General features: G+C 46.8%; 2 protein-coding genes across 3 annotated transcripts in view; one reads left to right on the top strand and one right to left on the bottom strand.

Annotated features, from left to right (window-relative positions):
• The window catches only part of LOC146059579 (uncharacterized), a 30,935-nt gene extending 26,095 nt beyond the window's left edge, over positions 1-4,840 (bottom strand). For both annotated transcript variants that reach the window (XR_014470282.1, XM_083171923.1), the window contains exons 1-3: positions 3,853-4,840; positions 2,151-2,272; positions 641-764 (exon numbers count right to left, since the gene is read on the bottom strand). The gene's annotated coding sequence lies outside the window, so the exon portion shown is untranslated. The remainder of the gene's footprint in view (positions 1-640; positions 765-2,150; positions 2,273-3,852) is intronic.
• A 5,242-nt stretch (positions 4,841-10,082) lies between these two features.
• Positions 10,083-19,740, top strand: part of GBE1 (1,4-alpha-glucan branching enzyme 1) — a 134,923-nt gene continuing 125,265 nt past the window's right edge. Inside the window, exons 1-2 of the mRNA XM_083171924.1 lie at positions 10,083-10,239; positions 10,792-10,914. Coding sequence (XP_083028050.1) covers positions 10,226-10,239; positions 10,792-10,914 — 137 coding nt within the window. The 5' untranslated portion in view covers positions 10,083-10,225. The remainder of the gene's footprint in view (positions 10,240-10,791; positions 10,915-19,740) is intronic.

The following is a 19,740-nucleotide window of genomic DNA, read 5'->3' as shown; positions in this document are numbered from 1 at the left end:
GGTGTGTGAAGTGTGTGTGATGGTGTTTTCAGTGTGTACTTGTGCCGGGTTTTGTTGTGTGCGTGTGTTCAATGTGTGTAGTATATTGTTTGGGTGTGTGTGTGGTGGAGTGGTTTAGTAAGCTCGTGATTGTAATAGTAGCTAATGATGTACATACCTGTAAAGGATACTTTGACTTCTGTGTGGTTGTGTTATGTCAATATGCTGTGTTGTATTTGTAGTATAGTAGATGTAGGAGTGGTGTGGCTAATAGCAGAAGTAGTACTAATGGCGGGTAGTGAAGTGTATGTGATCGTTGTTAGTGAGCGTGTGTTAATGATTTATGTGTCGGTGTGGTCTTTTTCATAAAGAGATTGAAAAGAAATGGAATTGCGGGGTGTGCATAGTTATTTCATGTTACTTTGTATAGGTTTTTTGTCTGAAGAATAGGGATGTATAGTGTGGCTGCTAGTAATGTAGCTGAAAGATGTTGAGAAATGAGGTGTGTGTGTGTATTGATTTTGTGGATGAGGTGGTTGTGCAGTAGTTGTTACTGTAGGTGGTGTTGTGTGTTTATAGTGTGTTCTAAGTGTTAGGAAAGTGAGGTGATGTAAGCGTATATAGTGTAGTATGTGGTTGTGTAAAATAGTATTGGTCTTACCGTGGTTTTGGGCCTTGTGCTGTAGTCTTGAGATGTAGTAGTAGTAAAGGTCAGTATTCAGTGCTTCAGCGTATAATTTGATAGCAGGTCTTGTCTTCTGTGTTTTGAGCTGGACCTGTAGTAGCTGGGAAGGAAAACATTACAGTGTTATGTAAAGAATGGCGATGCTTTGATTAATCTTGTAATAATTGTGTTTCAGTGTCTGTGTTAGGAGTAATGTGTTGTAGTGTGTTAGTTGTTTGGTTTGGAGTATGTTGTTAGTGATGTAAATGAAGTGTTAGTAGGGGTGGCGTACATGTTAGAGTGTGGTGTAAAGGTGTTGTGTGTGTGTGTGTGTGTGTGATGCGCTTGTGAGGTGTGTTTTAACTTTGGTGTGTGTGTGGATGTATTTGGAATGTGTGTGTGTGTGTGTGAATTGAATTGTGTTTGTGGGGTGTTCTAACAGTATAGTGTTAGTAGTTGACAGATGTTTGTGATCAGGTCATTGTTGAGTGCTGCAGTGGATTGTGTGTGTAAAGGATCTTAAATTGTGTGTTTTTAGTGCGGCCAGTAGTAGCTGTGTTCGCACACCAGATTTATTTGTAGCGAGAGTGTACATGCATTGATTGTATCTATAGAATAGTGTTGTTGTATGTGGGTATATAGAGTCTATAGTAGAGTTGTGGGTGTTGTTTGGTTAGGTTTATGTTGAGTTTATAGCACAGTTGTACATGTGTGTTTGAAGTGTGTAATGTGTGTGTGTGTGTGTGTGTGTTGGTGTGTGTGTGAAGTGTGTGTGACGGTGTTTTCAGTGTGTACTTGTGTTTGGTTTTGTTGTGTGTGTGTGGTGAATGTGTGGTGTATATTGGTCTGGTGTGTGTGTGTGTGTGTGTGTGTGTGTGTGTGTGTGTGTGAAGTGTGTGTGATGGTGTTTTCAGTGTGTACTTGTGTCGGGTTTTGTTGTGTGCGTGTGTTCAATGTGTGGAGTATATTGTTGGGGTGTGTGTGTAATGGAGTGGTTTAGCAAGCTCGTGATTGTAATAGTAGCTAATGATGTACATAAAGGATACTTCGACTTATGTGTGGTTGTGTTATGTCAATATGCTGTGTTGTATTGCGAGTATAGTAGATGTAGGAGTGGTGTGGCTAGTAGCAGAAGTAGTGCTAATGGCGGGTAGTGTAGTGTATGTGATGTATGTTAGTGAGGGTGTGTGAATGATTTTGGTGTAGGTGTGGTTTTTCTCCTAAGTATTGTAAGTAAGTGCATAGTTTTTGAATGTTACTTTGTGCAGTGATTTTTTGAGCAATACGGATGTATAGTTGTAGTGTGGATGCTAGTAATGTAGTAGTAAGATGTTGTGAAATGAGTGTTGTGTGTGTGTGTATTGTTTGTGTGGATGAGGTGGTTGTGCAGTTGTTGTAAGAGTAAGTGGTGGTGTGTGTTCCTAGTGTGTTAGTAATGGGGCAAAAGTGAGGTGATGTAAGCGTATATAGTGTAGTATATGTATGTGTAAAATCGTATTGGTCTTACTGTGGTTTTTTGGCTTGTGCTGTAGTCTTTAGCTGTAGTAGTCCAGGTCAGTATTGAGTGCTGCTGCGGATGTTTCTTCTAACAGTTGTTCTCTTCGGTGGTTTCAGCTGGAGCTGTTGTAGCTGGGAAGGAAGACATAAGATTGTTATGTAAAGAATAGGGATGCTTAGAGGAGTAATGTAATGATTGTGTTGGAGTGTCTGTGTTATAAGTAATTTAGAGTACTCTGTGTAGTTGTTGTTTTAATGTATGGTGTGTTGTGTGCGATATTAAATAAGTGTTGGTAGTGGTGGTGTGCATGTAAAGGGATGTTGTAATGGTGTTGTGGTTATTTGTGTGTTCTGTTTTTTTAGGTAGTTGGGTGTCTGTGTGTATATTTGTCTGGGATTGAAGTTGGTGTGTGTTTGAAATGGAGGTGTGGTGGGTAGAAGAAGTGGTATTTTAGTTGCTAGTGTTGTGTAAGTGAGCTGTAACGCTAGTTGGCGTGTGAGGGTGGTGCTAGTGTTTGTTATCGTGTTAAAGTTGTGTGTATTTTTTGGTACTATTGACGGTGGGTTAGATAGTGAGTGTTGTGATGTTGGATATCGTGCATAGGTGTGCAGTGTAAGTGTGTGTGCAATTGCGGTGTAAAGAGAGTGTGTGTTAGTAGGATGTTGATGGGGTTGTGTTTGATGTTGTTCTGAAGGGTTGAGTTGTCTTGAGATGTTGGGCAGGTGGGTTTGGTTTTGAGACCGATGGTAAAGAGGGCATGGGTTCTTATGGTGCAAAGATAGTGAGTGTGGTTTGTTGTTGGTGTGGGGGCTGGATAGTGTAGGTGTGATGGGTTGTGTTGGCGAGTTGTTGCTGGGGTGGAGTGCAGGGGGTGTGGACCTAGTGGTGTCAAGCTATTGGTTGTGGGGGCGGAATGGTTTGTGGGTGTGTGCCGGTGTCTGGTGTTTTGTTGTTTGCCGAATGGGCTTGTTTTTGGGTTTACATTATTTGTGTCTCTGTAGAGTGTTGTGGTGTTTTGTTGTCTGGTGGATGTGAATGTTGGTGATGTGTGAATATTGGCCATGCTGTTTCTGCACGTCAGGGCTATTGTTATTCTTGGCCGTGTACATGCCATTGTTGGGTATGGGTAGACATGGTAGTGTCCGAGGGGCAGTGCGGGGAGTGGGTTTGAGGGAGGGAGGTGGGTCAGCACGTTAGGGCACATGCGCATAAAGCCGTTCTGCGGCAATTGCAGGGAAAGGCTCCTGAAGGTTGCTAAATTGTAGGCATTGCAGTCCGGGCATATGGTGTTTTTGGGATGGGGATGGTTCCACATGGCAGTGGTCGAGGGCTAGTGGGGTGAGGGTGTTTGTGGAAGTGGTGTTGGTGAGTGCGTAACGGCGCATACACAGAGAGGCATGCTCCGTGCATCGCCAGGAGAGGCTGGTGGTGACACCTTGGTGCCGAAAGTCTTGGTGTTGTGTATCAATTAGGGGGGTTAATGGGGGCGTTGGTGGTGTGGTGTTGTGGGTTGGGTTTGCTGAATGTCTTGCGCTTGCTAAGTAATTTGGGGTGTTAATGGGGGCGTTGGTGCTGTTGTGGTGTGCGGTGGTGTTATGTAGTGTTATGGATGTTATTGTTGTGCTGTTTGTGTTGATAGGTCTAAAGTGCATGGGGTGGTGTAGTTGTGGCTAGAAAGTGTGTGTGTGTTGCAATGGTGTGTGAAAATTACCTTTTATCCGTTGGTGGTAGAGATGAGTGGTCTGTTGGTGTCCAAGGCGGGCAATGGTGGCAGTCTTCGTCCACAGTATTTCTGAGGCTGAAGGGGGTGGCAGGCAGCTGGCTCATGCGTCCGGGGTTGGCATGCATCGGCCACAGTCTGTTTTCATCCGGTGGGGGTGGCAGGCAGTGGGTGCAGCCAGCCGGTGTTGCCAGGTGGGTCTGTGCAGGGCTGGCAGCAGGAGGCAGCGGGCGCAGTCTGAAGGCGTGTAGCGGTGCTGCAGGGTGCCTCCGCGCAGGGTTGGCAGCAGGAGGCTGCGGGTGAAGTGTGTCGGCAGGGTTTGTCGCCGGAGGCGCAGGGTTGGCAGCAGGAGGCTGCGGGTGAAGTGTGTCGGCAGGGTTTGTCGCCGGAGGCAGCGGGTGCTGTGTGCCGGCGTCTAGGGGTGTGCGGGGAGGCTCAGCGGCGTGTATTCCTGCGGAGGCAGCAGGTGCTGTGTGGCGGCTGTTAGCGCTGCTGGCGGGTGGCTCAGCAGCGGGTTTGGAGCTGGAGGCTGCGTCCGCTGTGTGCCGGCGTGTAGCGCTGCGTGTAGCGGTCTGCGGGGTGGCTCTGCGTCTGGTTTCTAGCCAGAGGCAGCGGGCGCTGTGTTACAGCGGGTAGCGCTGCTGCCGGCTGGCTCTGCGGCGGCCGGAGGCAGCGGGAGCTTGTGCCGGCGTGTAGAGGTCTGAGGGGTGGCTCTGCGTGGGGTTGCTATCCGGAGGCAGCGGGCGCTGTGTGACAGCGTTTTGCGCTGCTGGCGGGTGGCTGGACGGAGGAGGCAGCGGGCGCACAGCAGTGTATGTGCGGCTGTGTTCCCGCGACAGTTGACAGGAGCCGGCGCACAGGGACTGGGACAGCGCGGCGGTGCAGTAAGGTGTGCGTGATTGCGGGGGTTAGGTGGGGACAGGTGTGGGCTTCTCCTATATGTTTGGCTACATTTGTTCTTGCTGGCTGGGTGGTGTGTGACCCCGCCCAGCGTTACAGCCGCAGATGATTGACAGATGTAGCCAAATATATAAGAGATATATACACATATATATATATATAGATATATATATATATATATATATATATATCTATATATATATATATTTATATATATATATATATATATATATATATAGGTCATATAAATGAATTTCTACCCAAAATCAAATATTTAACTGTGCTGCTGCTGGCGGGGGGGTGGGGGTGGGAGGGGGGCTGGCGCTGCGGCTGCTGGCTGGGTGGGAGGGAGGGCTGGAGGGAGGCTGCCGGGAGGGAGGGCGGGCTGCCGGGCGGGTGGAAGGGCGGGTGGGAGGGCGGTTTGCCGCTCGGTGGTGATCGGTGCTGTACTTAACAGCACCGATCACCACCGATCTCTGTGTTACCGAGCGGCTTAGCCGCCGGTAACACAGAAAACGCTGCAATTGGCTGTTCACTTTTGAACAGCCAATCGCAGCGATCGCCGACCGGGGGGGGCACCCCTGCCCCCCCTGGGCGGCGAGGGGGGATGTCTGCTGTCAGGGACAGCAGACATCTCCAAACTGTCACCGCGTCTATAGACGCGGTGACAGTTTAAAGCCATGACGTATATATACGTCATGTGTCGGGAAGTCCTTCCCGACCATGACGTATATATACGTCAAATGTCGGGAAGGGGTTAATGCACTATGTATTTTGTTTTATGCACTCTCCAGGTCATACTGTAGGCTGCGGGATGACGTCCGGCGGCTGGGGACGTTGGCTTCATGCGTCTCCTGGGCAACGGGAGCAGGAAGCTGACGTCAGTATTCTGGGACTCCTCAGTGTGGGGGCGTGACGGCGTGCACCCGGCCGCCGGACGGACCGTGCCAGGTAAGCGCTTATTTAAGCAATTCATGTTGTGTTATTCTCTTTATGTATCCTTCATGTCTGGTCTGGAAAAAAATGTCCTAGAGACATTGAAACGTCGACTTGTTTGACATGATGGTGTAGACCTTTTACTGCATATAAAAAGTTTTTTCATTGAAAGCCCTCGGAGTGACGACAGTTATTTTCACCTATCCATTATCCTTTGGATGGCACCCGGGGCATTTTGCAACCATTAAAGGAGTGCTGGCTCGAACACAGCTCTGTACACCAAGACCACTGCGGTGATCCAACCGTAGCAAGGCACCAACCACAGTTTTCAGCGCGCCACCAGGCTTGATTATCTCGTGGATTACAGTATGGAGAGTTCTCCCCAACCCCCAGCTGGCTGCCGCACCATGCCGGCCACTAAGGGGTTACTTCACAGCATCAGCGATGCTGAGGCACAGCAGATCTTGTTAGACGACACGGAAGACGACTTGATCCCTGATATAACATTGGACGACATCATGAATCAAATGTTTCAATTAAAAAAGAGGGAGGTGGACTATCTCTTACATGGCTCATCACTGTCCAAATACTTCCGGCAGCAAATGATCCCTCGGTGGTTTCGGATTAGAAATATTCCGACAATTGGTAGATTTAATCCCGATTTCTGTGCAAAATGGATTGGAGTTTTAAATAAATGCAGTCTAGATCTTATGCTTTTAGTCATCGAGGAGTCGAAGAGAGAACTTGCACTGGTTAAAGATAAAATCAACAAATTGGAATCACTACATCAAATACCCAGTATACAAACATCAAACCCCGACTGGCAGCGTAATTTAACAACCAGGGTGGAAAATTACAGAAAGGAGCTTCTCAAGTTCAAAGCCAGCAAATTCACCATGGTCTCCAGAGACTATGATGAAAATAAGGTTTACAGATGGCTCATGGGGGGTGAACCGGGGCCACAGAGCTATAATAAACAGGGTCCCTATGGGTATCGTCGTAGAAGAGAGAACCGTGCAAGGGAAACAGCGACTTCTAACTCGAACAGTGATTTTAGAATGCAAGAATCTGATCAAGCCCCCCGCAGAACAGAAGTCCCTTTAGGACAACCAGGACCAGCAAGCCTAAAAGCAAAGCCACCCGCAGGAGCGGCCAAAATCAGAGGGCAAAGAGAGCTAAAGACCCTACTGAGGAGTTAATATACAATCTCTCCTCATATACCTTAAAACCGGCTGAAATGGCTGTTCTCAAAAAAGGCTTATCATTTATCCCAACAAATACCCATAATGAGCTGCAATGGCAGATAGACCGCCACAGATTCGACCGCCACCTGCGTTTGAAAGAACATTTTCAACACTCTGAGTCATCAAAGGCCACTAATCCAGTTCAAAAATTCATTCAGTCCAGAAGCAGTTCCAAATTTGACCCAGTTTCTTCCAATACTTCCATTCCCACCTTCTCTAGATTGGTGGATGCATCAGTGTCAAAATATAACTCAGCCACCACAATTACTTATCACAATCTATCCCGGGAGGAGCGCAGTGCCCTCAATGATCTGGCTGGATATCGACATATAGTAATACGTGCGGCTAATAAAGGGGGAGCAATAGTCGTTCAAGATTTGAGCGACTATAAAGCCAAAATAGATCAACAGCTCAGTGATACTTCGGTATATGACAAACTACCCACTCACCCCACCAGCAGTTACAAGCACGAATTGGACACTTTATTGTTGGATGCCATCCAAAGGCAACTTATTCACAAAGATTTGGCTAAAGCCCTCACGCAGCAGTTCCCGGTCATGCCTGTCATTTACACCGTACCCAAACTCCATAAAAATTCAACCAAGCCACCGGGCCGACCAATCATTTCGGCCAATAACTCTCTCTTCCAACCCGTTTCAAAATTTCTCGACACCCTGCTTCAAAAGCAAACCACTTATGTGAAGGACACCACTGATTTCCTTCTTCAGCTACAACAGGTCACCCATATTCCAGCAGAAACGGTACTTGTAACGCTTGACGTATGTAGCCTGTACACGGCCATTCCCCAGACAGCAGGAGTGGCATATGTGGCGAAGTTCTTAAGATCACAAAACATCAGTGAGATTGACCATCATTTATTTGTGACCATCATTTATTTGTGAAGCTGTTGACATTAACCCTAGAACGTAATTATTTCTTGTTCAATGGAGCTATTTACCAGCAAAAAGTGGGGTGCGCAATGGGGAGCCCGGTAGCTCCAAGCCTGGCAAACATTTTTATGTTTGCGGAGGAAGATGAGAAGTTTATAAGCGTGGATCACATTGCCCAGCATATTCTATTATACTGTCGATTTATCTACGATTTATTTTGTTTATGGACAGGGCCAATCGCAGTACTTGAGGAGCACATCCAGGCAATCAACACAAGCACCAGCCCCATCAAGTACACATATAATATTCAGCGAGAATCCATTGAGTATTTGGATGTACAAGTGTCCTTACAAAACGGGAACTTAGCGACCAAGGTCTATGCAAAACCGTCTGACCGCAACACCCTGCTGTTGGGATCGAGCCACCACCCTAAGCCTCTAAAACGTGGGCTCCCAAAATCCCAATTAATGCGTGCAGCCAGGATATCCAGCACCAGCCAAGCAGCTTTAGAAAGCACCAATTCAGTGGTGGAGGGTACAACCTCAAACAACTACAAACCCTCCAAAAAAAAGTTTTGGCCATGCCACGGGCAGACCTATTAAAACCTAAAGTTCGCCATCAAGATAATGTGTTGCCATGGAAACAAGAATTCTCCACGTCACGTCCAATAGTACAGAGAGCAACCACAGCTTTATGGCCTATAGATAAGACTGACGCATCCCTTCCCGGATTACAAAATAGAAGACCCATGGCCTGTTATACCCGAGGCCGTAACATCAAGGATCGAGTGGTTCACACCGACATAACCGGTTTTGATGTCCCACCCCAACCACAAAATTTCTTGTCCAAACTTCCTGGATGCTACAGGTGCCTGAGCTGCACGACTTGTAAAAATCTGGTGGTGTGTAAAGTGTTTCTTCACCCCATTACCAAAATCAGCATCCCCATCAGACATGTACTCACCTGTCTGACGACACATGTCATCTACTTACTATATTGTCCGTGTCATCTACACTACGTCGGCAAGACCATCCGCACTGTTCGTGAAAGGATGGCCTTGCACCGTTTTGCCATATCCAATGCCATTAAGTCAAAAACAGCGGATCAGCCAGTGGCTCGTCACTTTTTGGAAGCGGGCCATTCCATTAGTGACCTCAAATTCATCCTCATAGACCATGTTCCCCCCTTCCGCAGAGGGGGTGACAGAGATGGGGCACTTCTCAAGATGGAGGCACGATGGATTTATAGGTTGCAGACTTGCAAACCACTGGGATTGAATGAACGATTTAACTGGAGTGTGCTTTATTAATTGACTTGTACTCCAATATCAGTCTTTTTTGTGTGCGCACCAGCTCCTGCAATGTCTTATCAGCACTGCATGTGTACATATATTTGCCGTGTAGTTTTTCCACACAGTATTGTGGCACAGTTGTTTAATGCACTATGTATTTGGTTTTATGCACTCTCCAGGTCATACTGTAGGCTGCGGGATGACGTCCGGCGGCTGGGGACGTTGGCTTCATGCGTCTCCCGGGCAACGGGAGCAGGAAGCTGACGTCAGTATTCCGGGACTCCTCAGTGTGGGGGCGTGACGGCGTGCACCCGGACGGACCGTGCCAGGTAAGCGCTTATTTAAGCAATTCATGTTGTGTTATTCTCTTTATGTATCCTTCATGTCTGGTCTTGAAAAAAATGTCCTAGAGACATTGAAACGTCGACTTGGTTGACATGATGGTGTAGACCTTTTACTGCATATAAAAAGTTTTTTCATTGAAAGCCCTCGGAGTGACTTATTTTCACACGTGTGTGTGTGTGTGTGTGCGTGTGTGTGTGTCACTGTCTAGTGTCCGTGAGTCTCCGAAACACTGCCATCTGCTGGCAGAGAGTGAAACTACATCTCTCTCTTGATCAATAGTTATGCATATACACACACTACAAAAAGAAGATACATAAAAAATGATGTGTTGTGTAGCACTGAACAATAAAATAATTGTATTTGCAATTTACATTAGTATCATGCATTTATTTTAATGTCATTATATATTATATAAAACTCTCTCTCTCTCTCTCACAACATTTGACACAATATGATATCTGACAGTTTCTAGAAAACAATAATACAGACCATGTGAGCCCATGTCAGCAGCACGCAGTACCAATGAGCGTGCAGAGAAGAGGGCACCGCCAGCTTGGCCCTGTATGGTTGCAGATAGGGGACGTGCATGATTCCCACTCCCGGAAGCTGATTGGGTAGAGTCGGTCACCTGATGCCAGAACCAGGAAGTGGATGGTGTAATGTAAAGGTCTACATGTGGGAGGGGGAGTTCTCGGAGCAGTGACAGCAGCACGTAGTCAGCCTGAGCCTTGGTTATCACGCAGCTTCTGCTGAGCAGTATGGAGGACACAGGGTGAGAGCAATTCTACTGTATGTAAGGGGTGAGCATGCAGCAGCAGTGCAGTGTATTTGCAATCCTGTGCACACAGTTATGCAGCACAGGGTGGCATATACTGCATTGTATGTGGATATTCACCCTTCAGTTGCATGTTTCAGATGTAACAGACACTTGTGCAATTCATCCCTAATGTGCTAACAGTTTCCCATTTATTATGTCTGTTATAGAGTAAACTTGTGAGCATACAATGTTACTTTCACTAGTATATTATTATTTCATAATGGTTTGCTATGCAGTATAGGACGACCATGTATATATAATTGTCCTGTAATGCAATATTATTAGCATGTTGTTGCAAAGTGTAAATACACAGGATGGGTAGAAAGTGCAGGGCTGTCACAGGACGTGTGTCAGGGTCTGTGATCTCTGTCAAGGTGATACAGGGTCATTGACACAGCTGGGTAGGCTGTGTGTCTGGTCTGTGGCAGCCAAGCTCAATTGAGTAAATCCCATTGAAATGGAAAATCCCTGAAATAAAGGCAGACTGTGTCTCTCTGTTGCTTCTAGTGTGGATTGCATCGGGATGGATGACGACGTGGCTGGCAATGAAGAGGTGCTGGTTCCAGAACTGCACAAGTTGTTGGAGCAGGACCCTTATCTCAATACATACAAGAAGGACTTCAAGAGGAGGTAGATTAAAACACTGCTCATGGCCCCATCAGACGCTTATGTTACAGTACTGTATGTGTTGTAGTTTATGTGGTGCATGCCATTCAGAGTTTCTAGTCAGACAGCATGAGTGGGAGTTGCTGCTTGCCCCAGCCATTGTCAACCCCAAACCCCAAAACTATAGATTGGACTGTGTTCGAGTGAGAAGTGCTGCATATTGGTCCTTATTCAGATTGTGATCGCAGTACAAATTTGTTCTCAAAATGGGCAAAACCATGTGCACTGCAGGTGGGGCAGATGTAACATGTATAGCGAAAGTTAGATTTGTGTGAGTTATTTTGTTTCTGTGCAGGGTAAATACTGGCTGCATTATTTAGTGTTCATTCTAGCACCCGCCACCTTTGAAAACCCATGCAGTTCCTGTTCCCTGCCTGTGGTGTCGCTGTCTGCTGTGGTGTCTCTAGCACAGGTCTGGTTTGCATATCCGTGCTGATATACAGACCACACTGTGCTATAAGCACTACAGAAGACAGCAACACCCCAGACAGGGAAGAGGAACTGCATGGGTTTTCAAAGATGGCGGGTGCTAGAATGAACACTTATTTTTACACTGAAATTTAGATTTCAGTTTCAACACACCCCGCCCAAATTTAACTCTCTCTGCACATGTTGCATCTGCCCCACCTGCAGTGCACATGGTTTTCCTATTTTGAGAACAAATTTGTAATGCAGCCAGATCTGAATAAGGGCCATTATGGGCCCTGTGCTTTTACTTTATTGATAAGGCGCTAATTTCATTCAAAGGCTTGCTAACGGTTTACTAAATAAAACTGTCTATTATGTCTATTATGTATATATAATTAGCGTCGGTGTGGCAACTTCTCCAAATGAACACGAACCAGCCAAGGGTTAACAACGTTTCAATTTATAAAATTGTCATCAGGTGGGTAACCTGATGACAATTTTATAAACTGAAACGTTGTTAACCCTTGGCTGGTTCGTGTTAATTTGGAGAAGTTGCCACGAGTGCCACACCGACACTACCCTCGTTGGATTTATATATATCTATCTCTATCTCTATCATGAAGACTGCGGCACTCCAAAGGGCTGGTATCAAACAAAAATTTTAATAATGTGCAACAATATATTCATAGTACCGACGTTCCAAAACGCCACCATCTCTTTTTCAAGTTGAGGAAACGTCGTGCCTCAGTCTTCATTTCAGATATTATACGATCTACATAGAAGGCACCCAAGGCAGATATCATACAACTAGGACGAGTGCCGATCCGCTGTAATAAATATATGCGCCTAACTTTGCCTCACCTTTTTGAGGTGAAGTGCTGTCGGTGACCACTAGAGGTCACTTAGTGGACCAAATTACTTTTTAAAACAAAATGAAAGCAAATTTGCTGGATATGGATTTGGGACGGCGGTGATAGTTTATTGATGGTCATCCATTATTTTTGACTGAATGGCTTATGGGCCAATCAGAATGTGGGGGTTGGGCTTCCGGTGTCTGGGTGGCGGAGCTACAGTATGCTCAGTGTCCCGGCACCTTGAAAAAAAACTAAACAAAAAACATAGGTTCTCATGTGCCATCGATGTAGAGAAACCGTCTGGTTCTCCCACATTGATGGCAAAAGTATTGGTACTTGTGTATTATCTGGGCGCCCAACGCATCGCATCGTATGCCCTATACAATGGTATGCGATGCGATGGGACCCGATTTCACTTTGAAATGAACGTGGAGTGGTTGTACAACCAAAATTGTATACCATTGTATGGCATACAATGCGATGCGATGTGATTCAACCCTTCCCGCCCATTTGTAATCCCGCCCTCTGTCACATCTGGCAGAATTTCACTCTGAGGTGATTTTGTGAGGAGAGAAGAAGTGTATTGGAGAGCTGTTGTTATCGTGAGGTGTTTTCAGTTGGATTTCGTTAGGATTGTGTTGGATTTGGTTCATTTGACGATGGCTGCGTCATCATCTGCATCGTTGACTCTGTTTAGCCTGCCGCAGACCGAGGAGGATGCTGTGCGCTTCTTGCAGGACCGGAATCTTCTGCCGGTGACATCCACATGCAGCAATGGACATCCGATGAAGCTGTCCATTAAGGAATACAAGTGGAGGTGTCATATAAAGAGCTGCAGGAAGAAGGAGAGTCTTAGAGCAGGCCTATTCTTCCCCGGATGCAGACTGCCCTTGGTAAAGTTGGTAAGATTCATTTTCTCGTGGTGCGAGGAGCTTACATCCATAGACTACTGTGATCGCCAACTAAATATGTCTAACAAGACAGCGGTCATGTATAATGGATTAATGCGGAAGGCCTGCGAAATGGATTTATTTGCACAGCCGCAGCGCCGCATTGGCGGCCCGGGCCAAATTGTTGAATTTGACGAGACTCTCTTTGTGAGTAATGTGGGTCGAGTACTCCCACAACAGTGGGTCTTTGGAGGAATATGCAGAGAAACTGGACAATGCTTTATGACCCCTGTGCCGCAACGGGACGCATCTACCCTGATGGCGGCAATAATTGCCAATATAGAGCCCGGCACCACAATATTCAGTGACTGCTGGCGTGCGTACAGCACCCAGGAACTGGAGCACGCTGGATACCAACATGCGAGGGTTAACCATCGCTACAACTTTGTAGATCCTGAGAGTGGAGCTCGCAGTCAACACATTGAGCAACTGTGGGGATGCGCCAAATGGCGTAACAAGCGTCAACGAGGTACTGCTCGGCAGAACCTCAACTCATATATGCAGGAGTTTGTATGGAGGAAATGTCTTGCAGGCAACAACCCCTTTGAACGCATCTGCCATGCATTAACTCTTCTCCCTAAATCAAATTGACTGTCATTTACACTGTTATTGCTGATTTTTCATTATATATTGTTCTATTTAATCATTATGTTTCTATGTAATCATTATCTTTATTGTTCATATTCATTTTAAATGATATTTACTGTTCCTACAGTCTTTAATCATTGTCTTCTTTAAATTAATACAGTTCTTCGTTTACACCTGTTGTCATTACTGTCTCAGATTATTGATATTGGTGGTGTGAATGTGTCCACAAGGCCCACAACCAGCCCACTATCACCGGCAACCCGAAGCGTGGCAAGTGCAGGCGAACGCGTCTTCCGACCTTTTCATACCCCCACTATCCATGTCGGCGTGGAGTTGATTTTAGATAGTGTGGTGAGCGCAGCGAGCCACGAGCCCGAAGCGTGGCGAGCGCAGTGGAATACTTGCCCGAAGTGTGGCGAGTGCACGAGGAATACATGTAAAGTAATCCACGTCTCCTCGCTCTGGGCTCGGTGGCTTGCTGCGCTCGCCACACTATATAAGTTCAACTCCACGCCAACGTGGATAGTGGGGGTATGAAAAGGTCGGAGGACGGGTACCGCCGCCCCTCGCGGGCTCGCACGCTTCGGGTTTGCGGTGATAGTGGGGGTGGCTTTATCAATGGGGGGGGCATTTCACATATCAATCACCCATCAGGGTGTCTGTACAATTAAAAATCGGGTCTGGCGGTGCATTTCAGCATCAGGGTGCCTGTACAATCTTAAATCGGGTCGCATCGCATGCGCTATTAGCGCATACAATGCAATGGGACCCGGTTTTTGATTGTAAAATGCCCTACGATTAAGATATTGGGCGCCCAGATAATACACAAGTACCAAAGTATTCTACATCGCCCATAAACCATTGATTTTAAATCAATCAGTAGTCGATGAGATTGGAGGTAGGAGCAGATAGGGGGGTGGAGGCTGTAACATCCGCCTCCCCGGTCCGCAGCACATCACCGGCTACTGCGGACATAATTATCGCATATGCTGTAACATATGCGAATTGTGGCAAAGGGTGCAGCAAGTCGTGGCGGCTCCTCCCTCCCTTACCCGGCCTGGATGCTGCTGCTGCCGCCTGGGCGGCCTGTCCTCTTCCTCCCTGCACCCAGAAGAGGATTACAGTGCAGGGAGGAGGAGGTCACAGGTCCAGGCAGCACAGCTCTCTGCTGCCCGGACACAGGTGAGGGGGGGGTGGTCTGTGCGGGGCGGCTGTTGGTTCGCGGTAGAAGCCCATAGGGCTTCGCCAGCTTTTGCTGGAGATGCCCCTTGTCTTGGTAACCCGACGAGAGGTTTTTAGAGAATTTATTAATAATAATAATAACAGTTTCTTATATAGCGCATACAAATTACGCAGCGCTTTACAGAGAATATTTGAACATTCACATCAGTCCCTGCCCCAGTGGAGCTTACAATCTATATTCCCTACCACATGTAGACGAGCACACAGACATTCTAGGGTTCATTTGTTGGGAGCCAATTAACCTACCAGTATATTTTTGGATTGTGGGAGGAAACCGGAGCACCCGGAGGAAACACACGCAAGCACGGGGAGAATATACAAACTCCGCACAGTTAGGGCCATGGTGGGAATCGAACCCATGACCTCAGTGCTGTGAGGCAGTAATGCGAACCATTACACCATCCGTACTGCCCTATCCCACAATGCGGGGAAAACCCCGCTATGCTATTTGTGCTAGAGGCGTTTTATACTGAATCACATCAAGTTCAAATGACATGCTATATGCTACAACAGCGTACGATTCGAACTAAATGTGATGTGTTCTAGTACAAAAGGTACTGCATGCACATACTGTACTTACAAAAGAAATGCGATGCGATTTGAACTACATACGATGAGTTTTAAACCATCAATTCCACAACGCATCTGAGAATCGCACGGTGTGTGGGCACCGTCAGCAGTCATTTTGACAGGCTCTTAACTAGTACTTTTTAATGTATTTAGTAACCGATATTATAGCGCACACATACAGATGGAGCTAGTCCCATCCTGGCAGGGGATGGTGCTGGCGACGCCAGCCGCCATCCCCCGCCAGCGCCATATCGACGCGTCCCCTTCCGACGGCGCTTCCATCCTCTCCCCCGGGTCCCCGCTGGCTTGTAGGCGGTAACCCGGGGTCCCCGCCGCCTGCCCGCACCCCCCCTACCCCCCCCTAACCCTGTCCGTCTCCCTGAGGCGGAGATGGACAGGGTTTCCGTCACCCCGCCGACGGAGACTGAGACGCACGCGCGTTCTCAGTCTGATGGATGGCGAGGCTGCTGGCGGATCGCAAGCGGGGACGTTCTGGCGATCCGCCAGCCAGGATGTAGCCTTCCCCATCTGTATGGGCTCATTCTCGGACGGAGGTGTTGCTGCTTTTCTGTCTGATGTAGCATCCACCAGTGTATGCATGAAATCCACATTTCCATGCATACACTGCATGTAGAAGCCTATCCCACCCACTGTATTTCTGTCTGCAGCTGTCATAATCCGCATCAGGAATTGCACCCTCACTATGGCGGGTACAAATGATCGGTCTGAGATGGCCATCCTACCACCGTCTGCAAACTATGATTGAGCACAAAAGTTAAAGTCCCCAAACATTAGGCTGACCTAATTTCCCAAGGTCAGATACTGTACGATTAGGCACTTGATGCCATTTGTTACATGTGATAAATCGTATGCAAGGGGAGCCGGGGGTCGAGTGGATGCAAATAGGCAGCAGGGGAGTCAGGAAGCCAAGCAGCATAAAAAAAAAAAAAAAACATTGAATGGGGAGCCACTGATTGGCTGAGATAAATCACTGGCTGCCCATTCATTTCATATGTATGGGACAGGTTGTCAGATACATGAGATTTGGTCCAATTTATTGGGTCAAAATGGACCAAATCTCACTAGTGTATGGGGGCCTTAAGACTATGGGCCAGATGCACTAAGCTTCAAAAGTGATAAAATGGAGAGTGATAAACAACCAGCCAATCACCAATTACTACCTGCCATGTAACATGCTGTGTTTGAAAAATGTCAGGCAGGAGCTGATTGGTTGGTTGTTTATCACTCTCCATTTTATCACCTTTTGAAGCTTAGTGCATCTGGCCCTATATGCTTACAACACTCCTCATAAACTGTCTTATATATATAAATCTTATGGTGCCGGCGCACGGTGTGATTTTCGAATGCGTTTCAAACTTTTTAGTTCAAAACGCATTGCTTGTAGTTCATATTGCACGTGTTTCTTTTGGCATGCCATGCGCGCTCCCACATAGTTAATATCATATGCCAAAAAGATAGCGTTGCATCTATTTCAAATCGCACGCTGTTGTAGCACATGCAATTTGAACTAGATGCGATGTGGTCTAGTACAAAACGCATCTAGCACAAATAGAGCTGTGTGTGGGCACCACCCCTATATCTCTACAAGACATCGTAAATATACCCCTTTGTCTACTATATATATATATATATATATATATATATATATATACACACACACACACACACACACACACACACACACACACACACACACACACACACACACACACACACACACTTGGATTATCAGTTTTACAGAAGCCAATTAACTTACCAGAATGTTTTGGCTTTAGCATCTTGCCCCCCCCCCCCCCCCCTTACCGCTTCTTCTGCTGTCTGGTCCGTGGTCCGTTCTCCTGTCTGCGGTCCCGGCGCGGCGGTCCTATTAGAATGTCACATGCAAAATGGCTGCCGCCTTACAGCAGACTGATCTTTAGGATGCACGAGGAGGTCACGGACTCCTCTAGCACCCTTAACAACCATCTGCTGTGAGGGGGGCGGCTATTTTGCAAAAGACATTCAGGAGCCGGAGGGGCGCCGGGACTGCAGACAGCAGGAAGCTCTGCTGGTCCCGGTGGCAGCAACAGGTAATCGGCGACGGCCCCATTAACTTTAGCTTCCGCAGACCCCACAGCACCCAAACTTACCTAGCGCCTCCAAGCCACCGCAGGGTCTGCAGAGCTATTGGTAAGCCACTGCTACACAGAGCAAATTTTTTTTTTACTTTAATGTATTTTTCTGTCAAATACAATTTTACTTTAATGTACTTATAGAGTTTTTCTCTCAATGGCAATTAAAAAAAATTGTAGTTCAAATGAAAAACCTAGCATTGCTCAAAGCAACTTAAATAATTGTTATAGCAATGTCCTATTGTCCTACGTACCTTTTTTAGCTTTAGAAAGCAAAGACAAAACTATTCAAATTCAAAAGGCATTTTGATGGTGGGCACCATGTCTTTGCCCTATTTACTTCTCACAGTGGGAATTTTACAAAACTGATACTGCATCACTATTGTCATTTTTTGCACTTTTCTACTCTATATGCAAAGAACTTGCTGTTTTATCCTATTGCGCCCAGGCAAGATCAACCTAGTTGTATGTCTGATTCACCTGAAACAATGCCAAACTTTTACATTTATTAAAAGAAATAGAAAGCAGCATTCAGTGTGACTACTGAAAGTGTGTCCAAAACACGAAAACTCCTGATCGCTACTGTACGTGATTCTGTGCAATGTTCACAAATTTTAATAGTGACAGATTCCTGGGTGTTTTACATGCTTGATTGCACGTGAAATCTGCACCACTAGCATGTCCGAATTATTAACTGTACTTCACCAGCAGGGGTGGTGCTAGGATGCATGGCACACCCTGCACACTATACATTTGCACCCTCCGTCTCATATGTCATAAAGGGACAGGGTGTGGTCTCACAAGCAAGGGGTGTGACCACACAATAGTACCCCCCTGTTCAAATTTTGCCACGCAGTAGCACATTCTCTTTCACATTACACAGCACATTATACCCCTGATTCATATTACACCAGATAGTTGTGTTCATTATTCACATTATGTCACACAGTAGTGCCTCTTGAACTGGTTAGGCTTCACAGTGCTCACATTAGTGTCTGTAAAACACATTGGCCCTCATTCTGGTTGACCCGCATAGCTGCAAAATTTGTTTGTTGTTGTACTCTCCACCGTTGTCGGATCCCAGGATCTTTAAATTCAGACCCATCTGACTGACTTGGGAAATGGGTTGCGAATTTGCTTTCCTTTCATGCAGCTCTCGCACACAGGTCTTTCAGCGTTGCTCACGGTGATTCCTGTTACCAATCCATCCATCTTTTTTTAGACATTGTCATATCCCAGATGACCTAAGCATTTGTGCCACAACTCCATTGATTTGCTGTCGTCAGAGGCCGTCATTGCTGAACACTCCTCTGTGTCCATGACATACAGCTAGTTGCAATGGGTTGCTGAAGCAATTACAGTCCCTCTTTTGTTATGCACCATACTGTATACCTGCTCTTTGCAAATTGGACTCTGTAACCCTTTTTCTCCAAGATGCTGATGGCGATGAGGTTACTTCCCAAATCTGGCACGAACAACACATCTTCTCTGTAACAACTGTTTCTTTTTCGTCCACTAGGGGGCACAGGAGTTCACGCTGGGTATGAGAGGTGAGGTAGTAGAGCGTGCACCAAAGGGTTACAGAAATGTATCCAGCATGCTCCCTGCCTCCCTTCTCCCTCATATCCCGCCCCCTGACCCTGGGTCACCAGTTTTTTCTTTGGTGCTCAGGCAGACTGAGCGGCGCCATTTTTTTCTCGGCTGTTAGTACAGCCAGGGTTACTGAGCTGCCACAGCGAGTGCTCTTACAGTGAGCATCAGCGGCGCAGCTCCTACACCCGGAGACGGCAGCGCTGGCAACTGGACCCTTCGGATAGGAAATTGGAGAATTTCCTTAAAACGGCTTATTCACAGGTGGGGGTGGTCATGCGTCCCTCTCTTGCAGCAGCTTGGGTTGCCAAGGCTGTTTCTGAATGGGCGGGCATGTTGGAGACGGGTTTGTCCGACGGTTCTAGTCGTAAATCTCTCCTTGGCCATGTACAGAATATACAAAAGGCTAGTTTGTATTTGGGGGAGGCTGCTCTGGACTCGGGAGTCCTGGCTTCT

Source organism: Crinia signifera, chromosome 2 (genome assembly GCF_055691185.1).
Source record: "Crinia signifera chromosome 2, ASM5569118v1, whole genome shotgun sequence".
Taxonomy (NCBI): Eukaryota; Metazoa; Chordata; class Amphibia; order Anura; family Myobatrachidae; genus Crinia; species Crinia signifera.
This window is presented reverse-complemented; position numbering and strand designations above follow the sequence as displayed.